Below are 10,145 nucleotides of genomic sequence, written 5' to 3'. Positions count from 1 at the left end.
TATCTAATTTATATTATATATATACATATATATATATATATTATTAATTATATTAGGTCGGATTTGGATCGGAAAAGGCAATACATGCCCCTGCCCCACCCCCGTTGCGGGTGACCAAAATATAATCCACTCTCGCCTCACATAATTGTCGGGTTTGGTAAAATCCGCCTCATTTGGGTGGGTATGACCGAGCCCCCTGCGGATCGACTTAAAATGGTCATCCCTAACCAAGAAAAGACTATAGGGGGCCATGACACCCTTGTTTGTGGGAAAAATTCTATTTGCCATAGCACTTTTAAAAATATATATCTTATTTTATAAATAAAATGACCTTTTAGAATAAAAGATATAAATCATATTTTTCTCCCATCTTGTATAATGAAAAAATATTTTTTGTTGTTTAGCCCTTTCGATGATGAAATCATGGTCCTATCCTAGGTCAACACCAAAATGGAGGGAATAGAGATGGGGGGCTTAGCGGATTTGAGATTGTGAAAGCCATCAAAAAGAAGCTCTTTGAGTGAAGGTGTGTCACAGTGGATGACAAGCGAGAAAGAAGAGGGCTGGAAGTGGCAATGAAGTTGAGAGAGGCTTAGGGATGTTGTAAGTGGTAGGGAAGGGCTAAGGATGATATGAGGCGATGATAGAGATAGATGGCAAGGAATGCTAAGGGTAGGGTTGCAAAGGGATGAAATGATGGATGAAGAAGAAGAGAAGAGAAACGAATCATGTTTGTGTAATTTTTTCTCAGGTTTATTACATTTTATACTTTTAAATTATTTCTAAATTGTCTACTTAGTTTATGAAGATTGAATCTGTTAAATTCCTAAAATATATAAATCAAAACTCATTTAGTCTTTATACTATCGATTGAATCTGTTAAGTTTTTAAAGTATTTAATTCAAATATATTTAGTTCTTGAAAAGATTAAAAAATAAAGTATAAACCCATAAAAATTATAAATTAGTAAAAATCTTATCTAGTTAAATTTTTTTTAAAAAAAAAATCTTCTTCTTCTTTTTTTTTCTTTGAAAAGTGAACATAAGTTCTTATGGTGAATTTTCTTCATAAGACTAAGGGTAATTATTTATAGTATTTTCTTACTTATATTCTACAATGGCTACATGCTTGTCTTTATCTAATATTATATACCAGATTTGGTTTTTAATTTATAATTTATTGTTTTTAAGCTTTTCGCTAAGTTATTTTTATAACTTAATTAATCTATTATTTTGTTCGATTATTATTTGTAGTGAAGAGTTATTATTTAAATTATCTGATTCTACTTCTTTAATATATCTAGTACTCATATAATTTATTGGCAAGATTGGGAAATCAAATTCTAATATTAAATTTAAACACACAATGAAATAAAACACTTTTTAAAGAAAAGATAAAAATTTAAGATTTTTTTAATAAAATCTTAATTAGGTAGGCTCTTTTACTAATTTATAATACTTTTGGGTACATATTTTAGTTTTGTAATCGTTTCATTAACTAAATAAATTTGAATTAAATACTTTAAGGACTTAATAAATTCAATTGATAGTTTAAGAATTAAATAAATTTTGCTCAGTCAATAATTTAGGGACAAAATAGATAATTTGACAATAGTTTAGGGGTATAAAGTGTAATAAACCCTTTTTCTAACTTTCCACCCCTATAATTAAACAACTATGCTATATCCCTAATATAGCACCACTATTTTAATTCCTAATAAGATGGAAGAGAGAGAGAATAGAGACAGAAAGGATGAGAAGTGGAGGCTCATCCCTTCAAATTCTCCATTCCACATCATTAGGAGTAGATTGGAAATGCTCAATTAGTGCTCCTAACATTTTTCATAATCAAAATTGATTACCAATATTTTTGTAATGTTTCCCTCTAATTTCCTTTTATCTGTCATTTCTCCTAAAATAAATGAAAGAAGAATTTGTGCATTTGGGAATTGGGAAGATATAGGAAAAGATTCATCAAGCATCCCATTACAATGCAAAGACCTAGGAAGCACGGATACAGATACGGGATACGGATATGATACGATACGGATACGATGATACGACAAAATTTGAAAAACTACGATACAGGTACGGCGGGGATACGTTCGTAAAAAATATTATTTTAACAATTTTTAGTAATGCAGTATGCATAAAAATAAAACCTAAAGTAAAAGACAACTTGATAAAGAAGAAAGATTCCTATAAAACTAAGAGTCTTCAAGGTCAATAGTTTCAACTTGTTCCCCTTCATCAGTGAATATCACAAGACCTTAGCTAAAGCCAAAAAACCATTCTTAAATAAAAATTTCAACAAATCTACTTTTTAAAGTCATCAATGATAGCCTAGGAAGCACGGATACGGATATGGTGATATGGGGATGTGGATATGGCGATATGTCAAAATTTGAAAAAGTATGATACGGGTACAGCGGGGATACATTCGTAATTTTTTTTTTTATAATTTTAATAATGTAATATGCATAAAAATAAAACTTAAAGTAAATTAATAAATAAAAAGAGAGATTCCTATTAACCTAAAAGTGCTCAAATATTCATAAAATATCCAAAACTAAAAGCAAATGCAAATACAAATTAAACATCATCCTTACATGCCAACACCAAAAAAAGAATGAGAGCAGAGAGAAGAAACGTGAGAGAGTGAGAAAGCGAAAGAGAAGTGAGAGAGACAACAAGGATACATTAATTTGACAAATTCTATTACTTTAACTCTCACTATATTCCTCTTATCAAAGAACTAAACAAAATATTATAAGTAATATGTAACTTCTAGTATTTGATACTTCAAAATTAATAAAAAATTAATTAAGAAGTATCTGATACTTTTAAGAAGTATCCGATATGTATCTGCGAGTATCCGGGGAGTATCGGTATCCGATAAGTATCCGATACGGATACGTCACCCTTTTTGAAGTATCCGTGCTTCATAGGCAAAGACTACATGCGATTAAAAAAAAACAAAAAACAAAAAAATAAAAAAAATAGAATAAGAATAAAAAATAAAAACAAAAATCAATTTTCAAAGAAAAGGTTCAACACAAGCAAAGATCATCAACCTGGGGACCCATGGAATTATGGTGGCTATCTATATAACATAATTCCTTTCACTTTGCAAGTACATTAGATTATGAATAGAAAAGTCACCTTACTAATCTGTCTGAAGCCATTTTAAGTAATAGGACAAAGTAGGATCATTCCAAACTCCCTACTATTAGAATGAATAATGAAAAGGGATCATAAAAAAGATTAAATAATGATATTCGCATTTGGCTTTTTAGTTTCTCAATGAATGGTTAAAAGACCAAAATTAAAAAGCAAGAGGTTTAAAAGTACATAATCATATACCTAAAATGTTCCCACAAAAAAAAAAAAAAAATATATATATATATATTTAAAATGATGTGGATTTAAATTCATCTTGGACTGATATGTAAAATGAATCTACACTGCACAATAATTTTTTTGGGTGAAAGTTGTGTAAAATGAATCTTCACTACACAATAATTTTTTTGGGTGAAAGTTGTGCATGACATAGCCTTATTTGATTTAAAATGGAGTGCAAATATCATAATGTCTTAATAAATAACCAATCGAAGTCCAACATGCTGAAGTTTCATGATGATACTTCATGCCACACGGTCTTAACAAATACTACAGACCCCATTCTGGATTACAAGTATCCTGTAAAATATATATATATATATATATATTTTTTTCTCACTCAAATACATAAAACCAAAACAAACCATGTTAGTTGCAAGGATCCTGTAAACAAATAACTGACAGGTCCCAACCAGCTTTATCAAACCACACACCCTATCAAAGATACATGATGCCAGAATACTCACTCCATTGAAAACTCTGGATCAAAAACAAAAAACAAAAAACAAAATCACATTTTACAAGAAGCACACAAGACCACTTATCAGTATTCTTTTACCTCAGATCAGATCAGACATTCTTCTTCTGTGACGACTAAGTGTAGTTTTCAAGTTTGGATCTGAACAACTGACCATCTTAGCCCGTGGTGTAGTGGATGGTTTGGAATCCGAGACATTGCATTTGTTACTCTCACTGAGGGGAGCATTTATATATCCATGTCGGGTTTTTTTGTTCGAATTTCGTAAAAGTGCTTTGAAATGAGGATCTGAATAACTGAGTGAATGTGAACCCGAAATTTGGATTGAACTTCTAGTCGCTGATCTCAACATTCTTGCCCTGGCATCAACTTCTCTTTCTGCGGCACTCTGCCTTTGGCGACTGGCCATGGTGGGATTCATGAAACGAGGCACGGATGTGTTAACTTTCCTTTTAATTACTTTATCAGACATTCTAGGGGTTTCCAAAACTTCAACAAACTCTTTGCCACTTGTGGGAGTCTTACTCTCATCTTCAAGAAGCTGAAACTTGGCTGCGAAGTGACTTTTTTTTTCACTTAACAACAACTCAGCGTTTTGTGTTTGATTCCAAACCTTTTCATATTCTTCCTCAGCGTCCCTGAACTCTTCCTCAAGCTCGGCAATCCTCTTTTCCTTTTGCTTCTTCAGGTCCTGAAATGATGCACATGATAAATAACAGTTGATGAATTTGAAACATTAGCATCTATTCAATTACAGTTCTTCTACTTGCACAAAACCAAACACAACCATCTCACATTGGTGTAGGACCCAGAAAAAATTGAGACCCCCCTCATGTAAGAGAGTTGTGTCCAATTCTGTGATCAGATTTTGTGTTCCTACACCGTTTCATTCAATTACAAAGAAATAAGAGAAGAGTACCTCTGTGAGTTCTCTGGTGGATTCAACGGCTCTTGCTCTCTGTGCAAATGCCAGTGAACAGGTTGTCTCTAGAACATCATTTTCACATTGGCTTATGTGCACTAACATCAATACCTTTGATCTATCACCTAAATCAATCATCAAGGAAAAGGAGGCGTAAGAGATTTTGCAATTCCAACAGTTGATAGGCATTAATAGAGGTATTTTAAACATCATAATTAACTGAATTTCATGTCTTGCAAATGCACAAAAATGAGCTTGTTGAAAATGTCAATGAAAACGAATGAACTCCAAGTTTTATGCAAGTTAAAACAGAAATGTTCTAAATTCGTTCTAGATATCCACAGTCCACAACACACTGTCTAATTAAAGGAAACAGACATAAAGAAAAATGGAAATGAAATACTCTACCAAGGGAATCTTTGAGAATTTGAGTTAGCTTGCTATTTCTGCAACAACCACACATTATAGTTTTAATCAGAAGAAGAAATATTAACTACTTAATCTACAGCCCATAATTCATTTAAACATATATAAACATTTCTGGGCTTAAAATCACCTGTATGGAACATGACCTTGCTTTCGTTTGAGGGCTGCAATAACATCACCTAGAGCTGAAAGAGAGAGATTTATGGCCCTTCCCTCATCGAGTGTTTGGCCCGTCGCTCCTGTTTTTAACAGTCGCTCACTTCCTCCGAGATCAACCATCCACAATTTGCTTACTTCTACTTTTCCTCCTGAAGCATCCTCGTGTCGGAAAATGTTGATCCTCATTAAGCTAGATATATAGAACTAAAGAGATAATGTAAGTCCAATTAATCCACCTAAAAAGTGAATATTTCGAAATTGACTAAGAACCCACCAATGAGATCTGCTTGATGTCTCGTTGACATTAGTCCATGAAGTAGATCTAATCCGCCTACCCTTGGCGTACCACCAACTTGCTTTTGTAAAATTTGAGATCTCCACTTCTGTTAGACCTTCAATTTCCACAAATCCCTTAACATCTGTTTGAATGTTGAGATTGCTGTAGTAGAGTTAGCCAAATCATAGTAAGCAATGTAACAAATGACCTAACAATCATTACTCAGTTTGTGTATGTGAGGTGGGATTAGTTACCATCTTGAGACAGGTCCATATGATCTACATGGTTTTGGAGCTAGTAGGTCTCTTAGATTACCCAAGTAAACTTCCAACATGCTCATTGAAAAAGAATATGTAGCAGAGCTATCCAGAGAGGCTTGGTGAAACAGCTCTTGAAGAGCTCGAAGAACAAGCCCTGGTGAAGCATTTGTCCCATCCTAGAGAACAATTCAAACCAACAAGTGTTGATAACCAAATAGTATATTTTTCAACAGCAATTGTGAAAGAATGATAAAATTTAAACATCTACCACTGACCATTGTGAAGGTCTTGCCAGTGCCTGTTTGCCCATAAGCTAAAATACATACATTGTGCCCATGTAGTGCAGATCTGAGGATTGGTTCAACCTCAACAAAAACATCCTCTACACAAATATTAAAGCATTACAAAATCTATTACTACAATTGGGGGGGGGGGGGGGGGGGGGGGGGGGGGGGAAATAACATTTTACAAAAACACAAGAAAGCTGGATGCCAACCTTGGGTTGCTTCCTGAAGGAACACTTTATCAAACCCGAATTCTTTCCTATTTCCAGCAGATCCAACCACAATCCTTTCTGATCCAACCACAATAGGTTGGTGAATTCTCTTCTTGGTTGATAAAAAGGGCCGAATTCGACAAAATACTCTAATGCAGCCTACAAATTGAAATAAATTTTTCATAAATACAGTTCAAATAGATGAATGATCGAATCAATTTTATTGCATTTTATTACCTTTGGTGTCTAATATCTTATTCAATGCTTCTCTTCTCTTCTCATCCAAAGATTTCTGCTTCAGCCTCAACCCCATAATTTCTCCTAAATTACCAAATCAACAAAACACATTCAAATTCAAATAATAAAAAATTAACAGCAACCCATATTAGGAACCAACGTCCAGATAATTTTACCTTCTAGATTTGATATTGTCCTTTCAAGCTCATCCTTTTCATGCTCAGGAACCACATTTACATCAGTGGAAATGGCGGGAACCGGAGGAGGATTGGGTATTTCAGAAGGCGGTAGTAGGGCATCAGGGGAATCTGGGTTTGAGCCCAAAGGGGATGATTTGGGAGACTCCATCCCATTTTCTGAAGGCTGTGAGATCTGTACTTCTTTCTCAGCAGAAATGAACATCTCTCAACCCTACAATCCGAAAAAAATTGAAGATTGATGCACAAAATGGTACACAATTTTCCCAGTAAAATTGAAAAAAAAAAAAAAAATGAGATAAAACCAAATCCCTACTACTCAAAGAGACCCAAAAGATTCCAAACCCTAAATAAAAAAAGGCATAGCTTTGATCTGATACCAATACCACCTCCACTGTGAGAAATGTTCTTTCTCAGTTGCAATGAGGACTTGTTAGCATGAAAACACACATACCCAGTTGTTTAAATTGCAAGATTCAGTCACAAAACAGTCTTTCTTCAATTATATAACAAAATCATTACAATGGAGTAAAACTGAAGCCAGATCTCCTCAATACAATAAAGAAATATAAAAAATTAAAAAAAAAAGAAAGTCAGAAACCTTAGGCAGAAAAACTCTAAGAAATTCAAGATTTCATGTAAGAAATGAGTGTGAAATTTCAAAGCCCCTACAAGTTTTAGAGACCCTAGACCCAGAAAACAGCAATCATGAACTACTTACGAAGATTATATTTTATTATAAATTATAATACACTCATGCAAATAGAACAAGACGTGCAGATTTCAACAAAAACCTTGAAAATGCAGAAGAGAGGTGCGAAAACCGATTTTTTTGGCTCAATGATTGATCACTCTAAACAAACAAAGACCCTGAATAACAGGTGGGACGGTGAAGGTTAGGAGGGAATGAAGGAGGGGCCTCAAGGGGAGGATCCCAATTCGAAGGTTAGGACAGTTAGGGGTCAAACTGACCAATGGAAAAATAGTAAAAAAATTAAATAAATGGAATCTCTCTGGGTTGCTTTGCTTGTAGATCTACAATAAAAACCCTCCAACCCCCAAAAAAAAAAAAAAAAAAAAAAAACTCTTTTTCAGGAACGAGCGTGATGAGCGGAAATTTGAATGTAAATACTTTTTATCCAATAATTTTATTTTTAGTACAGAATCTAAAATGGGGAAATGATATCCTAAATAAATAGAATATGACTAATCTTAGGTGAGCATAACCCCATTTGGGAAAGAATTTACCCAATGTTTGGATTGAGTGATTTGGAGAGAAAATAAAAGAAATGAATAGATATATATTTCTCTTACTTGTTTGGATAATTTAAGTGGAGAGAAATTGAAAGAAATTGAGAGAAACTCATTTATCTTATAAGCCTCATTTTTAATCTTCTCAAAAGTGGAGAGATTAAGAGAGAAAAGAAACCACTATTTTTATAATATTAATTTTATCCCTATAAAAATAAAAGAAATAAAATGATTGAAAATATAAAAAGGTTATTTTGATAATATAACATAAAATAATTTCTTTTCTTTTCTCTTAATGAAATCTAACCAAACAAGAATGAGAGAAATCATAATCATTTCTTTCTTTTATTTCTTCCTTACCCAACAAAAATGAGAGAAATCATAATCATTTCTTTTATCTTATTACTTAAGTAATCATTTCTTTTCTTTTCTCTCTAGGTTTCCAAACACAGTGTTAGAGATTTTTCTTAAATATCATGTACATATCAAGTCTGTGAAAAATTATTAGATACATTTTTAAAATATCAAGTTTTTACATCTCTTCATCAATCATTATTCATCATATTGTATCATATTTTTTAATCACCTAACACAAAATTATAATATCTTACATTCTTCATCAATCATAATATCATATAGTATAACATGATCGTATTTCAAAAATACCCAATAATCACTCTAAGCCCCTAGGCCCCGTTTGTTTTCAGAGATAGAATGGAGGTGATTCATAGTGAGAGGATTAATAGTGAGGGGATTGATAGTGAGGAATTGTTAAATTATTTTTATATAAAATAATAAAATAAATAAAAAAATATAAAAAATTAAACATTAATATTTTAAAAAAAATTCCCAATATATAAAAAATAAAAAAATTTGTAATCTCCTCACTATTTTTCTAATATCATCTCTATCTCTTCCTTACCAATCCCCCTTCCAAGAGGACTACTAATACCAAGGGATTAATAGTCCCCTCCCCATCTCTCAAAACAAATATCCCATTAGTAATACCAAGAGATTAATAATCCCAATCTCCTCTCAATAACACCAAACAAACGGGGCCGTAGAGTCTTATATTGTTTGTATTAGTATAAGCAATTAGGATCATGCATATATCTCGCTAACCCTTACTTATGGCTTTTGGTGCTACGGAGTTCAAATTTATCTTCTCTTCTTTTTTTTTTTCCTTTTTTTTTTTTAAATTTTTTCTTTTTATAGTGCATATGCATATATAGTCAAAATTTTTATTACTGGTCTACAAGCAGTACACCCATGCTATGAACGGTATCATACAAGTAATTAAAAAATAATATTAATATTAAATAATAATTAAAAATATTTTAAAATGAAAAGGAAAAAGAGATTTAGAACCAAATAAGTTTTAATTATTTTCATGACAATTACAATTAAGATCTTTTTTTATGGTCTTGTCATTTGTGGGGATATATTTTCTGAGTACCAACACGTGGCTAAGGTGACGCCGATGTGTCAGCTGAGGTGCCACGTGTCCTGGTCATGATGTCGAGGTGATCTCGGTTAGGCCGAGATTATCTCCGAAGATATCGGAATCCGAGATAAGCGGATAAGGCACAAGAGTCCTAGAATGATGAAGGACTTTAGCATGGATAAGGATAACACTCTTAGGGAGTTTATCTTTATCTCTTGAAGAGTCCAGGATAAACACTGAGCAAAAGTTAATTGAAGCTAGCTTCTAGGGGGACTAGGATTGAGTTAATTATAAAAGAAAGGCACCCCCGATGGGTCTAAGGTACGCAATTTATATTCTGAATAGTGAGTTTAGCACTATTGATTATCTTTGAGAGATATACTGACTTGATCGTCGGAGTGCCCCCGGGTGGACGAACTACCGCCAGAATCTTCTCTTTCTGTTGCAGGTCAGACATGTGCCATCTATTCTGCCACTACTCTCCAGTTGAATACTAAGTTGGCAGTGTGATTGGAAATTCACTCACACAATTTGGCGCCGTCTGTGGAAAAGAAAGGAGAATATATGGCCAATGACGGACATAAGGATAAGGTTGGGGAT

At 33.1% G+C, this 10,145-nt stretch overlaps 1 protein-coding gene across 4 annotated transcripts; it reads right to left on the bottom strand.

Annotated features, from left to right (window-relative positions):
- Positions 1 to 3,691: 3,691 nt before the first annotated feature.
- LOC114322657 (P-loop containing nucleoside triphosphate hydrolases superfamily protein) lies at positions 3,692 to 7,798 on the bottom strand. 4 transcript variants are annotated; one of them, XM_028270007.2, is made up of 11 exons: positions 7,645 to 7,798; positions 6,830 to 7,064; positions 6,654 to 6,737; positions 6,417 to 6,575; positions 6,196 to 6,302; positions 5,915 to 6,096; positions 5,658 to 5,822; positions 5,355 to 5,573; positions 5,207 to 5,244; positions 4,796 to 4,923; positions 3,692 to 4,567 (listed from the first exon to the last, which is right to left on the bottom strand). In XM_028270007.2, exons 2-11 carry the CDS (start codon positions 7,053 to 7,055, stop codon positions 3,959 to 3,961), a joined length of 1,917 nt encoding a protein of 638 aa, XP_028125808.2. In that variant the 5' UTR covers positions 7,056 to 7,064; positions 7,645 to 7,798; the 3' UTR covers positions 3,692 to 3,958. The 4 variants fall into 4 exon arrangements, with proteins under 4 accessions (XP_028125808.2, XP_028125810.2, XP_082771348.1 ...); XM_028270009.2 differs by having other exon boundaries at positions 7,572 to 7,648; XM_082915222.1 differs by lacking the exon at positions 7,645 to 7,798 and adding an exon at positions 7,452 to 7,606.
- Between the last annotated feature and the right edge of the window lie 2,347 nt (positions 7,799 to 10,145).

The sequence above is a fragment of the Camellia sinensis genome, chromosome 2 (genome assembly GCF_055761805.1).
Source record: "Camellia sinensis isolate YWXY chromosome 2, ASM5576180v1, whole genome shotgun sequence".
NCBI classification, from domain to species: Eukaryota; Viridiplantae; Streptophyta; class Magnoliopsida; order Ericales; family Theaceae; genus Camellia; species Camellia sinensis.
Note: the sequence above shows the minus strand (reverse complement) of the source record. Positions and strands in the feature narration are given on the sequence as shown.